The sequence below is a fragment of the Puntigrus tetrazona genome, chromosome 3, assembly GCF_018831695.1.
Source record: "Puntigrus tetrazona isolate hp1 chromosome 3, ASM1883169v1, whole genome shotgun sequence".
In the NCBI taxonomy this organism is placed as follows: domain Eukaryota; kingdom Metazoa; phylum Chordata; class Actinopteri; order Cypriniformes; family Cyprinidae; genus Puntigrus; species Puntigrus tetrazona.
This window is the reverse complement of record NC_056701.1, coordinates 15,319,806-15,338,860: the sequence shown is the minus strand read 5'-3', so window position 1 is coordinate 15,338,860 and position 19,055 is coordinate 15,319,806. Positions and strand designations below refer to the sequence as shown.

At 40.1% G+C, this 19,055-nt stretch overlaps 1 protein-coding gene across 2 annotated transcripts; it reads right to left on the bottom strand.

The window, feature by feature from the left end:
* Positions 1-99: 99 nt before the first annotated feature.
* epn2 (epsin 2) lies at positions 100-18,979 on the bottom strand. 2 transcript variants are annotated; one of them, XM_043233739.1, is made up of 9 exons: positions 18,795-18,979; positions 14,247-15,041; positions 9,567-9,679; positions 6,453-6,554; positions 5,740-5,887; positions 4,209-4,376; positions 3,983-4,072; positions 3,690-3,887; positions 100-2,967 (listed from the first exon to the last, which is right to left on the bottom strand). In XM_043233739.1, exons 2-9 carry the CDS (start codon positions 14,839-14,841, stop codon positions 2,615-2,617), a joined length of 1,767 nt encoding a protein of 588 aa, XP_043089674.1. In that variant the 5' UTR covers positions 14,842-15,041; positions 18,795-18,979; the 3' UTR covers positions 100-2,614. The 2 variants fall into 2 exon arrangements, with proteins under 2 accessions (XP_043089674.1, XP_043089675.1); XM_043233740.1 differs by having other exon boundaries at positions 5,740-5,878.
* Between the last annotated feature and the right edge of the window lie 76 nt (positions 18,980-19,055).

Sequence of the window (19,055 nt, the reverse complement as noted above, 5' to 3'; positions counted from 1 at the left end):
AACCCATAACGGTATCTTAATGATGCTAAAATAACACTGGCTCTAGCGGCACAATAAGATGTGATGTCGGGATACACTGACAGCATGAACAGACAGATCAAAAGTCATTGATACAATTTATTTGTTTTACCACTGCAGCTACAGGTCCTTTATCACTTGCTGCTGTTTAGATGGCAATAAAACATCACACTCCTCCTGTGACTTTCCTACAAAACCATTACACAGAAATAAGGTACACAACAATATGTTACAATAGAACAGATGATAAATTATATTATACAGTTATAATGCCAACAAGTTGAGCACATATCCATAAAAGCAGCCTGCTCCCAGTAATATGAGACAGTTTGGTAAATACACAGACACAATAACATGGAAAAATAAAATGTTATGCATGTTCACAAGGTTAGTCCTCCACAATAAATGCATAAAGAGTACATAAAAGAATGGGTGATACACGGTAACAGCAAAACAAGATGGTCGAGACGAAATGAGCTAGATATCGTATGAAAGTAAAACTAGTCTGCATAATAGTACAGTGATGTTCACTAGCAGGGAGTCTTATTTAGCAGAATCAGTGCCTGCCTTAACCATCACAGCCATCAGAAGCGCATTACATACATCTTAAAGCTGTCTTAGCCACCCCCACCCCCCAAAATGCCTGAGTATGCCTGCAGATTATTGACCATAACACACCCAGGCTCTGCTACGAGGCTGCATGTAGGCAGTACTACCACACTATTTCCAGCAGAGGTCACTAGCTCACAGATGAGAGAAACTGTAGCGTCAGTACTCTAGCCTTAATCAAAAAAACCCAAAAAACTGGGGAACTGGAGAGAGATAAATTTGTAATCGAATAGAAAACGACCACCGCTCTGCGTTTAAAAAGGACAAGCAATTTCACTTTGGTAACTACTACTGGAGGAAAACGTTGCCATCTTGTGCTTAACCGGTTGAATTAAAAGTGTAGACACAGCAAGTCACGCGAAACACCAAAGTCTAGGTGTTCTTGCATTAAATCATCTGCTAATTGTGATAAACAATTCATAGTCTAGTCTAAGTCTCATTTAATGATAAAACCATGGCCAAAATTAATTTATGAAAACAGAATGAATCGAATCAACCACAGGTTTCTAGCTGTAGGAAGATGCATATGACCCCTAACATACGTGTATACCACATATTCAGCAAACAAAAAAACTCCTCCCACACCTGTCTTAACACGTCCATTCATTCTTGTAACACTATAAGCAAGTTAGCTTCCAATACAGAACCGAAGATTTAGTTAACGGCAAGCTCTGATACACGCTTGGCTTGTTTCCCGACGTACGTGAACGGATTGCATTAGGAAGCAGCGATTACCGATACAGCTGTGGGTTATAACAGTAAGATGCATTAGTACAGGGGTCATCAAACCTGATCCGGGAGGGCTCCAACTTGCCTCAACACACCTGCCTTGGAGTCAATTATACCCATGAGCTTGATTATCTACTTCCGCTGTGTTTGATTACGGTTGGAGCTAAACTCTTCAGGACTCTGGCCTTCCAGAGTGGTGACCCCCGCATCAGGACCTGATGAAGATATACCGACGCCAATTTCCTCGTTTCCCTTTGCTCCTTCCATATATGCACGTATACATAAATTAAAAACAAAAAACGTTACTGAAATGATCGCATTTCAGATTGTTGGATACTCACAGAGAAGCGAATGAATACTAATCGTTAGCATAGACTAGCTGTCGAATATGGAGCTGTGCAAATAGTGAGCCATACTGAATCGAAAGAACCCATTCACCCAATAAACAACGTCTCGGGATTGTAAAGCAGTAAAAAACAGGCTTCGGTATAAAAGTTGAGCTGTATTATGATATGCAAACCAACTCCCCGTCATGCATTACAAAAGAAAAAAGGAGAAAGAACAACTCTCCACTTCAGTATGAAGTTCATCTTTCAATGCATCAGGTTTGAAAGCACTCACACACGCGGTTGGCAGACTCCCTTCTGTCTTAGTGAACGGTTTCCCATCGCTTCTCGAGCTAAGGACTAACGGTGGGCCGACAGTCAAAAGAAGATAAATCAGAGCATGTGCAAAATCCCTGCTTAGAACATCAAAATCATTTCCATGTAAACCAATAGAGAGTCTACCCAAGCGTACTGTAAATACACATAGTGTATATGCACTGCGTAGAACGTACAGGCTGCTTCGATTAAAAGGGTTAGCTTTATCTAGCACGCTGCTTTCAAAGACTAGAAATTAGAAAAATTAAGACGAACCAGTACTCCTAGTTTCAAGCCTCTGATAAGAAAAGTAAGCCATCGAAAAAAGAGGTTAAAAAGAGGAAGGTTGCTCCCGGGAAGAAAATCTCCTAGACGCTGTATCGCTGATGGTAATTTGAGGAAATTTAGAAAAGTATACCAAAACGTCGCATGGTACCAATTTCTGACAGGGGAGGAAGGGAATCGCCCGTCAGCGTAAAACCTGTAAACACCACTGCTACTCTCAAAAGTCTCAAAATAGCACACAGGTTTGGGGGAACAAGACCGACTACGTTGTCTATGCCATAGAAACTGGGATGAGAGATTTGTGTGGGGTTTGGGGAGGCGGATGTTGTTCCTCACAATAAGAAGGGGTTGGTTGTGCCGCCGGCTTGTGTCGCTGCACCTGTGGGCGGCAGCCCTCCACTCATGAGCGGCTGGGGCATAGACATGGAGGCTGGGATCCCCATGTTTGGCATCTGGCCAGCGGGCCCGAGAGGAGCCATGCCGGCCATGGGTACCATTGAGACGGGGCCAGCTGGGGGCATTGAGGACAGAGGCAAGGGCTCATTGCTTCTCTGGGCCATGCTGAAGCCCTGTCCGCTCAGGCCCATCATGGGACTGACTCTCATCTGGTTGAGGGTGGGTGGCTGTGGCTGGTTCACCTGGAAGGGGTTGACCTGAGCTGCAGGAGCTGAAGCTGCTCCAGAGACTGAAACGAGACCGAAGGGAGGTGCAGGTGAGTGTGCGGCTCAATGAGAACAATCAGGATATCTGCAGGGTTATTCAACTCTTCAAAAAAACCTTGATGTACTTCAAGCAAAGTTCTTTTTCGTTCTTTGTTTGAGGGCAAAAAAGTTTGAAAAGGCTAAGTGACGGTATATTGTTTCTGAACAATGAAAAGTTTGCTTTGGTGAGCTGATTCAAACTGCCAAAATGAACTTCGTTTTGGTCATATTTTGTTCATTTTTTTCTTTTAAAGTATATCGAGACCTTAAGGTTTTTTTTTTTTTTTTTTTTTTTTTTTTTTTAAGTAAAATAATACTGTTTTCATAAAAATGTAATGAAATGACTATTTAGAAATCTATGCTTATACACAGGTTGAGCGATATTTTAGTTTTTTTTTTTGCACACAAAAATATTCTTTAAGCTTTGTAAAATTGCGGTTGAACCACTGATGTAACATGCACTATCCATATCCTAACTACTTTTCTGGGAGTGGGAATATTTGAACTGAACTGCTGCCTACAGAGGGTCAGAAAGATTCATAAAAATCTCTTAAATGTGTTCACAAGATGAATGAAAGTTTGAAAATTTTATAGGTGAACTATCCCTTTAAAATGATAAATGACCTTGAATTTCATAAAACTGAATTTAAAAACCACTTTGAATGTACATGTATTCTCCTAGAAATATGTAATCGCTTAAAGTTACCTCCAGCGAGGAAGGGATTGGAGACTGGAGCCTGCTGGGGAGGTTTGGTGACCAGAGAGTCTAGGTTGACAAGCGCTGCGTTGGGACCCAGGAAAGACTCTGGAGTTTTTCTGGTTGGGCCGCTCGGTACGTCAAACAGATCAGAGCCTACAGACAAACTGGTCTGTGATGGCAAGGCTGAGCTTCCTCTACCATCTCCTGTAAAAGAAACATCACATACCTCATGTCATTCCCAGACAACAGGTGACACTTCTTTAAGCTATTAAATCGAAGTAGAGGCAGCCAGCATTTACCTGTCAGTGCTGAAGAGCGAAGACTGTCAAAATCAGAGAAGTCCTCCCTGGAAGTACCATTTGGTGTGGAAAAAAGATCAAAGCTACCCACTGAGGAAAGAGTTGGGATTAAAAATTAGGAAAGCTTTTCATTTTTAATACACAAGAATGAGAAATAAGACTGCTCTCTTATTTTACAATGTAAAGCAAATATATTTTAAGGTGAACTTTAGTTTTCAGAGCTCACCTGTGGCAGGGGCTTTGGGGCGGGTGGCAGGCATTGGGCTCCAGGGATCAGCAGCTGCAGGTGCCGGGGGCGACCCCCAGGGGTCACTGCTTTTCAGAGGAGCAACTGAGGAAGAGGCACTGGGAAGACCCCAGGGATCCACCGGAGCAACAGGCTTAGGGGCTGCACCTGGAAGATACACGCAGATAATCCCCTTAGCATGACTCTCATCAATAACTTTATGAATGGTGTTTTTTAAAAATAAAATCAAACCCTAATGAATTGCAATATAATGGAAGTAGCAGCAGATATGCTCTTCCATGTTGTGACAACTAAAACTTCTTATTTTGAGGGGGACAAAGTGCCTGAACTGAATGTTATGACATTTTGGTTTAAAAATACAAAAGGCAAAAAAAAAAAAAAAAAAGACAGATGAATCACTCACAAGATGCACTGAACTAGACAATTTTAAGCACAATACAATTGAGAGCATACTGACATAAGAGTAAGCCACAGAATTACTGTTACATCAACAACAATATATCTTCATATTTAATGTTTCATGGATTAAAATAAACTACAATATGGCAGGAAGAGAAAAGAACTACTTTGACAACAGGCTCAAGTTCTAAGTTTGAGATTAATTACATGTACCAATCCATTATTTTAAATCTACTGGCAATCCTAAAATTCTATTAAAAACAGTTGCAACAACAAGAGAAATTCTATTTTACAAATGAGTGTGACGGGCAAGTACGAGTAAAGGTTATTGAATATACAGTGAAACCCGTGTTGGAATCGGTGGTATTTGCTGTTTCCACTTCAACAGGACATGCACACTTGCCTCAGTGCAGCTCTCCATATGTATTATGACTGTAGTCCAGCTTACTTAAAAGAACTAGGCTGTTGGAAGAGGAACCCTTTACAGGCTCAGCGCTCTCTCAACCAGTGCAGATCTGAATACTGAGTCTCTTTGTTTTGTTCACACTGGAATGCACAACTACCAGCCTAGCTACATTACTGAGCTACCACGGAGGGCTACAGGCCCAAACGACATCATGAAAAAAAGCCTGAGGGGGATCATTCTGACCATCACCTTTTTTTTGATAAAATTAGACTCAAATCTGCCTCATACTGTAACAAAGCCAGTATATATTATGCAAAATTGTATCGGTGGGATAAGTGCTCTTTTTTTTTTTTTTTTTTTAAAGCCTAATGTGATCAGCACAGCAGGAAGCCGATACAAACTGTTGTCAATGTGCTATTATTAGCCACAGCACAGCCAAATGTGATTTTGTAAGTGATGGGCGTTTACTTGACATACTAGCTAGTTTTTGTGCATGTCTGCCTTCAAGATAATAAAATAAATAAATAAATAAACAAACAAATATATATATATATTATAAAAATCTAATTTAAAATTAACACAAGGCCAAGATGGGTCTATTAACACACAACACATTCTTTAGCAGACATAAATGCCAACCAAAAGTGCCTTTTTCACCGGGATATTTACAATCTAAATTATATAATTATGCCCAAGTTTGTTTACCGTAGGACTGCCAGGGGTCTGAGGCAGGGCCTGCTGCTGCTGCTGCTCCTGCTGCAGCTCCTGCTCCTGCTCCCCAAGGGTCCGATGTTTGATCGGCAGGGCCCTCGAGAACCGTGTCCATCAGATCCATCAGAGAAGACTGTGGAGGCTACAGACACACACACACACACATATATATATATGAGACTAGTGCCCAAAGATATATTTCACCATCCAAAGCAATCACATCAGCTTTAGTGAGTAAGAACATGCAAGCAGATCTGAACATACATACTCACATTATGAGTAAACAAGTCCGAAAGCAAAGAAAGGGGAAAAAGAAGTTCATTGAAGAGATTAATGAGATTATTACACAGTGATCATTTTCAGGTAACCTATTTGGAAAGGTGACATTCTGGAGAGACATGTTATACAACTTATTAAAATATATTTTTAAAACAATTACAAATTTGGAATTGCCTTTATAAGCTAATTAACCGAGAGGCTTCATGGAAAATTAACTTATTTATATAATTATATATTTGTCACACCACATGACCATCTAATAAAGACTAATAAAGTGAAAAAACTGGCAATTTCAAAGCCCCAAAAAAATAGACTACTGTTAAAATATATGGAGTGAGCAATGCTCTTAAAGAAATTAGGAGTTTTGTGTGGCCACAGATTCAGTTCGGGCCTGCTGATGAGTTGAAGCGCTCAGAGGCTGCACCTACCTCTTTCTTCTTCTTGGCTATTTTCCCTGTGGAGGAGTCTTTGCGGCTTTCTTCCAGAGCCATCTGGAGCCGTAGGTCATCCCCACGACGCATCCTCTCCTCCTGAACAACCACACACAAAAGAATTCATGTTATATCACGCACGTTATGGAGTATGTACCGTCTGCTGAATCACAGCGTGAACTTGCCGCCCTGCGTCCTATGACGATACAGCCCTGTTGTTGTGATTCACGATGATTCAGCATCAAAACTCAGTTACTGAGGCACGTAAAAATCTGCAGATTACACAATTACACATTGAAGCCAAGACTCAGAATTGTGTTAGCAAACCGAGAGACACACCCGACACTTTGTTTCCTCAATGAGTCGGTTTCAAAGGACAGAGGAGACAGGAAGGAAGCTAGAAATTTAAAACATGTCAGTGGGAAGCAACAGGGGACAGGCTATAATCTAGTCACTGTTACGTTGGTGCCAGTAAATCAACACATGAGCGATTATTTTATTAAAATGTTTTTCATAAAACACTCAAATGAAAACCTTCTAAAACTGGAAACATGGGTTAAATCTGGCTTCAGTGCAAGAAAAGCACTTTAGTTAATCAGTGAAGATTTCTAAGGTTGCTACATGCAGGACATTTTAGTGCAGGGCTGAAACATGAAAGATTTATGAAAGAGGACAGATAAAGCAGAAATGGCTGAGAGGAGTGATGCGCTTTCACCACAAGCCTCATTATATCAACGGTTAGAATGCTACAGTTCCCTTAACCTCATAATGATCACAAATCTGGGACATCTGACTGTCTCATACAACCATGTCCATTTTTTAAATGACCCCTAGTTTACGTCGAGACCTGTCAGGGACGGAGCTCACAGAATGACTCACGATCCCTACGATAGACACCTGACCGCAATACACAAAATCTGGTTTAAGAGGGCCAACACATACACAGAAATGTAGTCTGTACTGTGCACCTCCCTTTCAGACAAGCTCCTCCTCAACAGCACGGACATGCCTGCTTTTTTCATTTGTAAATTCATCCCAGATGTCCGAGCGCGCACACACAGTTCCTTCACATTATTCTTAGAGCAGCGAGCCTTGAGCATATTCAGAGGCTTCAGGAACATTATATTTCTTACTGTATCAGCTGCCCCACTTCATCACTTTTATAAGACATGTTAGACGCGGTTTTAAATCCCACCGAGACAGTTGTGTGGTTGTATGGCTTCCACACTAATTTGTAAGCTTCCTAAACAATATCCTGTTGCTGGTCTGGCCTCTTGTTGCAAGAGAAGGACAACTAGGTATATCTGTGTAACATGTCATCGGGAAGAAAACGAGCCAGCAGAAGGTCATATTTCCTATTTCTTGATGCCATGCCTGTTTGAAATATAAGCAGAGTGAAAGCAGCTTTCATGTGATGCAAATAGCCCTCAGCTTGCAATCACAAATGAAACATTTTCCTAGAAACAGAGTAACCGTATCACCATTGACTAATTATACAGTGACCCGGTTAGTATGTGTAAAAGAGGCCTGAGAGGCACAGCAAGGTAAATCTGTATCTGATAAGACCACATAGAAGTATGTTCATTTACTCCTGTTCAAAGCTGTTACCATAAATCAATCTAATCTTAGGCACCTTACTCTAACAATTTCCACTCCAGTGTCAGAATTAATTTTGAATTCATCTCTTTATTATATACATTGTGTCTAGATATTTGCTAACAGAGACCCATAAGAGCCAGTCATCCCCTGAAATTGCTTTCTGATTGTCTGGGTGGTGGAACAATCTGGTTTTACCTATGGAACGGTGATGTTCATGCATATTTAGGGCAAATTAAAAACAAGCAAAGAAAACATCCAGAATTAATTAACTGAAACAAGTCAGCAAAACTAGTCAATCTGACACAGCAAGTGGGAACATATGGCTGTGATTTGACTAAAATAAAAACCAAAGTCAACACAGTATGGAGATGATGCACTGTTTTCTATTAAAATCTTCTATAGATTAAAAAAAAAATAAAAATGATGGCCTGAATATGCCTCACACCATGTGATGTATTTTTATAGCCCAAAACCTGGAAAAGTGTTAACATCTGAACACCCAAAAGTTAATAGTTTACTTGAATGTTTTTTGGTTAAATGTCTGAAATAAGTTGTGGTTAACAAAAGATCAAAACATTCTCGTGTTTTCTTTTACGGTATACTATGGCCACATTCACACAGCAGCAGGACTAACAACCACAATTTTTTTTTACAGATGTGAGTCTCAATGTCTGGTCTACACAGCAGCTTACAGTTATGTTTAGAATACTATCCGTATGAACGTGCAACGGGGGACAAGCCTGTATTCCTTTCCCAGTAACCATAGCGACAGTGACCGAAGTAGTATCTAAGCTGGCGACGTCCATAAAACCGAAAGTTTTGGACATGACAACCCAAGTCCAATCGAGACAAGTTCTTTCATCAAACCTTCATATCGACAGCAGCTTTTAAATTTGGTTTGAGAGCAGAGCATCTGATTCAAGCAGCGCAAGCACAACACAACACTGACTAAAGAAACTTTCAGATGACACACAGCTCATTTCTCTGTCATTTTAAATTACTGAAAACACACGAACACATGTAGTGCATGACACGTGTTTGTGCAGCAGAGCGCGCTCTCTCTCTCTCTCTCTCGGTGTATCACTCCAGTCCTGTTCCTTTCACACAGAGCATGCCCTGAAAATGTTCGGTTACAGACAGAGGTTGTCACACCTTTAAATAACCCGAACTGTGTGCAACCGTAACCATATTAAGGACTCAAATACAGGACTGAATACCGCATTCTGCTGCTGTGTGAAGGTGGCCCAAGAAATCACAAGAATCTTTCATATATCTTGAAAAAGGCTCTTGCAAACAAAGACATTAAATATCATCTCGTCAAACAGGTAAACTCATATATATACTCCGTAAGCTTCTAGGTAGCCCTGCCCAGCATCAACTCATTGATCCAGAATCCTTCTCATAAACATACACTAAGCGTCATAATAATAAATCAACATAAATCACATAATTAACTGTGGATGTGTCACATCAGGCAAAGGTTTTAGGGTGGTATTGAGTGACGTGATGTACCTGCTCGGCGGCCTCTCGGCTCATGGCAAGAGCCAGTTGTAACTGTAGCTCCTCTTCTCCACTCGTCTGAGGCCTGGCTTGCTCCAGCTCTGAAGATGCATTGGGAGACGTAGCTAAAAACAAACAAAATACACATCAATGACATTATCGTTCAAGCACCAGACTGCTACCACACCCCGCCGGGTTATCTTAAGGCAGGGCTCAGTTGAGCCAACAAGCACACATTACAATTACTGTTGAGCGGGTTTTATCAGTTACTCATACACAACACAAGAACAACGTAAATTGTTCTTGCCACAGCTCTTATCAGTCATTTCACATCACTCACCCAACGACTACAAGGTTATTTCAAGAGGCAAAAGTGAATACTGAATGAACATCCATCAGAGTGTTGCATGTGCCAAGCCAGAATGAAGCAGCCAATCTGGGTAAATCTCAACGGCCTACTGATTATTAGCTTGTTGCTAAACCGGCAGATAAGAGTACTTCAATACTGATTGGATTAGGCCAAGCCATGTGTTTAGAAAACACAAGTATCTCTAGCCATTTCGGAGCACACAGATCAGGTGCAGGCCATTGAGAGCCAAAGACCTTAGAAAGTACAAGTCACAAGGTCAGAATTAACACTACGCGCAAAACAATCACAACAGCTCAAACTACAAACACATAACACAAGTGACAAAAAGAACTGCACGTTTGTGTTAAGGCTCTGATGTTTTAAGTCACCATCATTATTCTAAGCGTTTTTTTTTTTTTTAGGAAGCAGCATCAATCAATAGACTGCTTGCCTGTAATCCATAAGCTCTCTGACAGCCATTAGGCCAAGTCCTGATATATTGCATCAGTAACGACGCAAAAAAAAAATGTATCTGGAGAATCTCAGTGCCTTCTCAAACACAAGCTTCCCAGTTTCTAAATCCCAAGGGTCTAGAAATTACGACCAAAGGGCTTAAGTCTGTGGGAAATGCAGTAGAGGCAAACAGGGGAAATGAGGTATCGTGGGCGTGGAGCGTCAGTGAGATCACAGATGACATCAAGCGCTTCTAGTCCGCACCACGCCATCCTTACTGAACTAAAATGGAAATGACTCATGCCAACTGCATGGTTCAAAGTCAATTTCTCAGAATCATAATTTAAATAGCAAGGTTGATTAATCACTAAGAGATATTTTGGATTATTGGTATAAAGATTAGTCTACTTTTAGCTTATTTTGGCCAATAACCACAAACAGACAGCAAGATACTGATTGTCATGCAAAGCAACCAATCTGATTAGAGTCAGCCAGATGAAAAAGTGCCTTCGGTTCATGTTTGTATGAAAGCAGACAGCAAATGAAGAGGCTGTCTCAATAAATAGTCTCAGCCAGCACAACCAATAGACTTGTTATCTATCATTGTGGTGCTCAGACCAAGACTATTTTATTAGTAAATCTAGCACTGTTCATCATATGTGCTGACATTAAGGCTACACACAAGCAAACTCAAACCACCATTTAATACTTTTTTTATTATTAAATAGTTTGTCCTGCATGTGTGTAAGTTTTCCACACAGTTTATCAACAAAATGAGCCTTTTGTGTGCATAAAACTAATAACGGCCGTGTTTTCTGTGTAAGCAAGCGCTTCAAATGTCATGGACACCATAAAATGACATACTTGAGATTCAATAATAGAAGGTGTGCATAAGCGGAAAAATGATGATGATGACTTCATATGGAGAGGTTTGTAATTTAGAAACTAAAAAGGTTTTCGAGGTTTTCCATCAGCTGTATTTTATGCAGTATAGTCACACTTCAACTCCCTTGACTAGAGAAGTAATACACTTGTTGACAACATGCAAGTTATTTCAAGAATACCTAAAAGATTGCCATATAAAACTGCAAAGAATTTTGCAAATCACACAGACACAATAGTGGCAAAATTATATATTGTGCTTCAATCAAACTGCTAAAAAATATACATTATCGAAATGTTTTTGTCAATGTCTTTGAGTAAAAACATGCAAGGACACAGATAAGGGCCCATTATTTTTAGCATACATGTTTATGATTTGCCAGGACAGCCATCATGTTTTACCTTATTTGACAAGATCCATGTATGGGTGTTGATGTTTATACACAAATAAAAGCATACATTATCTACTCATAAAGTGAAGGTCTTTTCAGAAGACTTGGTTTAAAGTGTTTGAATCATATGGATTACTTTTACAATGTCCTTTTAGTGCTTTAAGATTACAAGATATTGATTACATAGACATTCAAATGGATTAACAAAAATGTGACCTATTTTAATTTGTGCTCAGAAGACAAATTAAAGTCTTCTAGCTTTGGAAATATATCTGTGTATGTAAATAATTCAGATTTTGTCATTTTTGGTCGAACTATCCTTTTAATTTACATGACCAGTGAAAGTCAAAGCACAGAATAACCTGTGGCTCTAGATCAGGACAATTGGGCTGCATGCCAGAAAATCATTACAAATCAAAAGGTTCTATCATAAAACACTGAATTCATTTTAGAAAGCAACAAAAACCACATCTTAACATTTAGCAGCAAAATCATAATTTTCTTCAGTCTGATGAAGTGTGAATTACATGTGGATGAGAGCCCATTTACACTTTCTGGTGAAACAATACCAGGAAACCAACAGAGGAATGCAAAACACCCTGTTAACAATTCAGCTTGTCTTCAAACTCTTTTTGTTAATGACTCAGCTGTTTACACCCTCTTTCATGTAATGGAGCCTGTCATACACTTTTTCCATCTTCTCCTCAATCCAACACATCAACGCATTCAAGGACACTAGGAGAAGGTCACATAAACTACTCCAATGATTCGATTTTGAATAGAGTCTAAAAGAAATCAGCTGACTTCTTTCGGGCATATTATCAAATAGTTTTTTGCTTAAATACTGCATAAAAGAGACAGAGGTAGTATCAAAAAAAGCAGAGAGGCATGTGCAGCTTCCTCCCTGAAGTACAGGGCAGAGCAGAAGACCTCTGGGAGTTCAGGAATTCTGTCTTCCTGTAACGAGCTGAGGGAAAGGGGTGGGGCGTGAAAGGCACGCAGCTGTCTGGGGCAGACGTACAGCCACTGAGTGCTGCAGGGAGGCATAAGAGAGGATGTGTCTCCTGCGGGGTAACAGCAGACAAGCAGTTTCCTGGTCTGCAGCGTAAAGAATTTGCACCATGCAGTCTGAGCTCCAGGTGTGCAGTGTTTTCTCAAAATGAATTTCGACAAAGTTGACTCTTTTACTACCACACCAGATCAGATTTAGTTGTTGGCATTAACAGCAACATTTCAGAGATAATGGGAAGAGATCTGCGGGATACCAATCTTTTATAGTGGATAAAGGGCTTAATATGGTCCTTAAGAATAATGTAGCCTGTAACATTTAAAAAAAAAAAAAAAGCTACAGTGAATGCACCTGCTAACCTACCACACAAAATAAATATCTGACACTTAAACTTATCTTAAAGGTATAGTTCACCCAAAGATGAAAATTATGTCATCATGTGCCACTGCTGAAATATAACACAGATGGCTGCACATTGCACAAGAAACAATGATATGGAAGTTGTTAAAAAAATTGTTGCACAAAAAATATTATCATAGCATCGTAACTTTACAGTTGTTCCACAGAGGTCACATGGGCTATTTTATTGATGTCCTTACTATCTTTCTGAGGCCTTGAACATTGCGTTTCTGTCTGTGCAGGGTCAGAAAGCTCTCGGATTTCAGAAATATCTTAATTTGTGTTGCAGAGATGAACAATCATATTAAGGCTGGAATACACTATGCGGCTTTTACACTAGGCATTATACACTTTGTAAATTGAGAGAGTAAACCTGGTTATCTTACACTAAATCAGTGGTTTTCAAATGGGGGTACCATTATTTATTGCTCTATTTATTATATTCATACAATAAACTTAATGGAAAGCTAAGAATATGACAAAACGTGACATACAATTAATAAAGCTAGAAAAACTTTGACCAAGTTAAAAAAAAAAAAAAAGAATATTGTCCCTTAATGGCATAGGTGTGACTAAGTAGGGGTACTCAACAATATTAAATGCCTCAGGAGACACGCTACTGTAAAAAGTTTGAGAACCACTGCACTAAATGACTGAGGATCACACACTATCAGACTTTGAAACAGTTCTAGCAGAAACATGTGCCATGATTAACATCATGTGTCTTCTAAAAATTGTTTGATATCCTCCAACTGGGTGGAATCAGAAAAATCTGTAAATCAGCGGAAAAATCACGCAGTGTTTTTAAAGCTTTAGAAAGCGTAAGACTCAGAATTTGACACTATATACATGGTGCTTTCAAGTTCTCCAGGGAAAGTTTCTATTTACAAGATTAGAGGTGCCTTAAAGCCACTATCGTCAAGTTGCATCTCTTTTTCTATAAAATGATGAATAATGAAAGTGCATTACGTGTTTCTGCTTTTTAACATTTGCATTTAATTTATGAATTGCGTTGTAAATGGAATGTTCTTGGTTTGTACATTACCAAGTACACCCCCAACTTGGAAACTGAGGGTTTAAAGAAAGTAATGAGTTTTCCTCTTGTAATTATGCAATTTTTCCAATATGACTTTCAACAAAAATACCCATCATCACCAAAAGCACCATTTTTAGGTTTTTCTAAAGTTATCAAGCTAAAAGAAACTTACACCCATGGTATGATGCAGGCGAGCCCTCAGACTTGCCATACTCCTCTGAGTAGCTGGTGGAGAGGTTGGGCTGGCTGGAGCCACGGCCAAAGCCGATCTGATTGTTGCTGCCCACACTGGTGGCCACCTGCGCCATGCGCTCCTTAGTCTTCAAGGCCTGAGAGCGTTCACCCTTCAGACGATCGTCATCCTTCAGTAGCACGACCAGCTGCTTCGACTTCTCTCTAACATTGATTCCCTGGTCTTTGCCGTCCCGATCGATATACTGGAAGTCTTTGAGCGTCTGTATGGCAAAGATGTTCTCTTTGCACTGCAGGGCCACTCGCTCAGAGCCTGTTTTGATCAGGTAGTCCAGCAGCGTCAGGGCCTTGTACACATGCCTCCAGTTCTTTCCATGGTCGTTCAACCTCTTCCAAATCATGCTCATTATCTCCGAAAAGGCCACCACGTTGTAAGTGAGGTCAGCGATCTCTGACATCAGAGAACTGGAGGGGCCCCATGGGTCATTGGAAGTCGCTTCCCTGACCTTTTTCTCCGGCTCTGAATAGTTATTTACCACATTTTTCATCTGTCTCCGAATAGTTGAGCTTGGCATGGTGATGTGTAGTGTTAAAATCCTTGAGAATTGAAAATAAAAAAAAGCTCAGTTTTGTTTCAAAACAAAACAAAAAAAGTCTGTTGTGTAACAGTTCAAACACACGTTCTCCGTTTGAACAGTTTGCCTGTGTTACTCTGTGCCTGTTAAAACCATTTCCACAGAGTGAAGGAAGCCAGCTTGATGAATTCCTCCATTACCTGAAACACAAAACCAAAACGTCAGACAGAAACGGAAAAGGTTAAAAACAGAAGCTAGTAATAGTTGCTAAGCACAATTAGCCTGCATAAAATCTAGTGCACATAAAAACAGAGAAAGCAATTATCATGTTCGTTTTTCCTTCCACAAACGTTACACAAAAAGAAAGTGATCTTGTTGATAACCGTGGCAAATTGCACAATATGCATACAGAAGTTTAATGGTCCATTACCAGACTACATTTGCAGCTCCTTCAGTTAATACCACAGTTCAGATATAGAGAAATTAATCACAGCTGTTCACTTTTCAAAGCATAATACCACCCAGCTACGCGTGGAGTAAAACATGACTGAATACACATAGTAGGACGGATTAGTGCGTGAAGTGCTTCCTATTACTCATCTTTTACGGTAACAACGCTCATGTGGAAAGACATCTTATTTCCCAAAAGTATTTGCACCATACCATGCTCTCCATTACGGTAAAGCATGTAAAATCAGCCTAGAACTCAGCACAAATGTTTCAAAGTCATACTAAATAAGTTCCCTGTCCTGAGCACACCGTGGTGCTTCAATTGCCAAGAAACCATCTCAAGCAATCCCATAAATTCATTAAAAGCTACTGAAATGTGACTCCTGCTCTCCCACGGAGGAGCCAATAGAGCGCTGCCTTACGAGCAACCCCCACTGCCGCTCCCCCAAGCCCGCATACACATGAATACAGCCGTGGCCTAATGAAACATCTGCTGCTTTAATGACCAATTCAGGCCCAGCACATCAGAGGAAGAGAGGGGCAACTGTATCACTACCGGAACAAAGCTCCAGTGGCTCTCACTGTGACGGGGGCCCAGGAAGCCAGCACACAGGCCTGGGTCTGTGTAAGGATGGCCTCCTCCATACTAAAAGAACAGGTCTGGCAATGTCCTGCCAATATCAAGGAGTCTCAGTGACCGGCCTTGAAGCAGCGCCAGAGACCGAGCATAGCGAGTCCTGTGAGCAGCACTGGCTCTCTGTTTTCTGCTTTGAGAAGACATGAAACCGGTCCAGGAAATCGTCTGAAGTAATACTAGGACGCTTTAAAAGAACCTGATCTGCTTCTGTAAAACAGTTTTGACAACACTACTCTTGCACTACATGGAAACGCTTTTATAAAGTTATTTTGGGTAATTGGCAGTGTTTTATCAACACCAGATCGCTATAGAACTTCCTTATTGTAAGAACTGTTGAATATCTCCTCGAAATCACCTTCAATACTCGGTTAACAATATTTTCCTACTTAACAGCAACGAGAATATAGCACTCACTTTATTTATAAAAAAAAAAAAAAAAAAAAAAAAAAAATAAACAGGATTCACCTTGTCTTTCAAGGTGTTTTCAAAACTAAACTTATTTAAATTACCTATGTTTTTAGTCTTTTTTGGTGCATGGTTTTAATATAAGTACATTTAAAAAAAGATAAAAGTTAAATATTTTATATGAACAGCCCTTTAAACTGAATTTAGTGCACCCTAAAATAAAATTACTTAGAAGAAATGCTGAATATCTAAATCAAAAGGAATGCAAAATCTATAATACTGTGAAAACGTATCACCATATAAAAATGAAGACCCCATTAAATGATTTGACAAACTGTTTTCTTTCCTGTGTTGATGTATTTCCTACTTAAACAGGTGGTTTGGGTACAACACGCTTTAATTTTAATTATGTCATGTCAATGAATAATCATTCACTATTTGGCTACTCAACTACAGGCGGAGGGGAAGTCTCATTCTAGACCACATTTGAACAGCAGAGAAAAGGTGCTCAATATCTTTGGCCCATTTTCCTGGAAAAAATAGAGTATTTTAATTTTCAAGATAACAACGAAAGCAATCCTAACACAACCTACATACAGGCTATAAAACGAAAATCAGCCAACACTGCACAGTCCATACAATATTACAATGACCTTGCTGCTCAAGACAACTGCTTTGACCTGTTCTTCCGACATTTGACATGCGCAGGACATGCTGATCCACGATCGGCCGCACGACACCCACGCAACGAATAATAATCCTACTGCGTAAGAAACACCAAGAGCAAGTTCTGAACAGCTGTGAAGGACAGGTTACCCTTATACGACTCAATCCAAACAAAAGACGAGCATGGCAAGTGCCAGCATGTCTCACGTCTTTAAGGATCCATTGTGGAAGCGCCAAGGAAGGGTGTGTGATGGCAGAGCGATGAAAAAAGCAGGCATTAAGACTTTGCGAGCTAAAACACTACAAGTCGTAAAGATGGAGAATTAGGGGGGGAAATGCACACATATCTTGAATTACTCCATAAAAGTCAGGCCTGCGGGGTGAACTGAAAAAGGTAGATGTTATATAAGTCAGTGTTTGCGAGAAAGCTTCTCCTCACAGGTAAACCAGCCAGTTCTACCACTTCCAAGTCAACTGCTTCCTATACATAACACTACAGAAATCTCTCAACATCTAGTGCACTCACTATCCTAGCAATAAAGCAGCATAAAAAGACGTGACAAATGGGGTAGACTCCACTTTGGTGGCTTAAAAGCAGATGATCGGCTCTTGCTGTGCTGTTCTCTAGAGACTGTTTGTCTAATTACAGGAAGCAAAACACTAAAAGATAAAGATGCATATGCTGCAGAAATTGATCACAGAAACAACAGACAACGGTTCCCCTCAATCACGGGTGTGTCCAGCAAGAGATCCGAGGAGGAACTGTGAGAAACCTCCGTGTTATGGGAAAAAAAACCGTCCCGGCCATACTGTCCACAATCTCTGCGGTGTCGACAAAACAAACTCGTCAAACCACAAATCCGTCTATACAAAAACTTGAGCAACGGATTTGAGACTACACGGAAATCTCACAGAAAAGCATTCGACAAATTGACCTAATAGCGTAAATGTAAACAGTGTTTGGTGAATATCTCAAGAACGGATTGAATAAACCAAAGTTAATTCGTGGTAAAATATTTATATAAGACACTAGACGAAATACACGCTTTATTTAACGTTACGAATTGGACCAAGATTACAGAGGTGAATAAAAAAATCTGAGTTTAAACATTTAAATATACAACCGTTACACAAACACAAATAATCCCAACGAGGCTTGTTAACAGCAGTTTAACCAAACAAGGCCGGTTACAAATGTATTAAAGTATGTTATCGAGCTAACTTTAGCACAATTAAACTAATACAACGTACCATTAGGGACCAACGTATAAAACAAACCTGTGCTTGACCGTCCGTATATTTTTAAAACGTCTAAAGCAACGTTCACGACTTTAGTCCGTTTCCATCTAAGGTTTAATTGCTAACTAGCAAGCTAGAACCACGACGAAAGTTTCGTTAACTATGAGAACTTTTTAAAAACTAAATTAATTTGTGTTACTAATACAACGTCGTTGTCAACATCGTACGTCTCGGCGCATCCAGACCGTGTTGGTTTGGCGTTTTATTTTTAGAGACACCGACTCTTTAAAAGCTATAAAGTGAGTTTAAGTATTAGCCGTTTAGGCTAGCTAACTGTGGCTATGCCCCGACTAACTTGCTAATTTAATCAAATATCGCTGTAATTCTTCTCAGACCGCAAAGGAAATCGAGCTTTGTCGTAGACTTTCACTTTGAAATAAAACGTTCAGGCAAAAACAACCAAAATTAGTTAAAGCTCAAGCCGAAATGTGTGCGGTGCTCGGTGGAGATATCGCCACACTGAGATAAGCGACTAGAAACAAAACCAGTAACTTACCAAACCTCCTGTGCCGATGATGACCGGGGGTAACACCCGGCATAAGCACAAACTACTCGTGTGAGAGATACAGAAACTTTATTTTCTACGACACGGTCGAAGTGTGTATTGATATGAGCGTTAGTGTTAGTGTGCTGGGCTTGTGTGTGTGACACCCACAGCGTTCAACATGGCGCTCTTACTGCACATTCATCCTCCTCCGAGGGGCGAGACAAGCCAAAGGGTGTGACCAAACTCACTGGGTTTCATTCTTAAAACTCT

Coding starts and splice junctions, on each gene's coding strand:
- epn2 (XM_043233739.1), bottom strand. CDS start 14,841: ATGCCAAGCTCAACTATTCGGAGACAGATGAAAAATGTGGTAAATAAC. Junction 4,377..5,739: donor AGACCCCTGGCAGTCCTACG/GTAAACAAACTT, acceptor TGTATCTTCCAG/GTGCAGCCCCTAAGCCTGTT. Junction 4,073..4,208: donor CCCCAAAGCCCCTGCCACAG/GTGAGCTCTGAA, acceptor CTCTTTCCTCAG/TGGGTAGCTTTGATCTTTTT.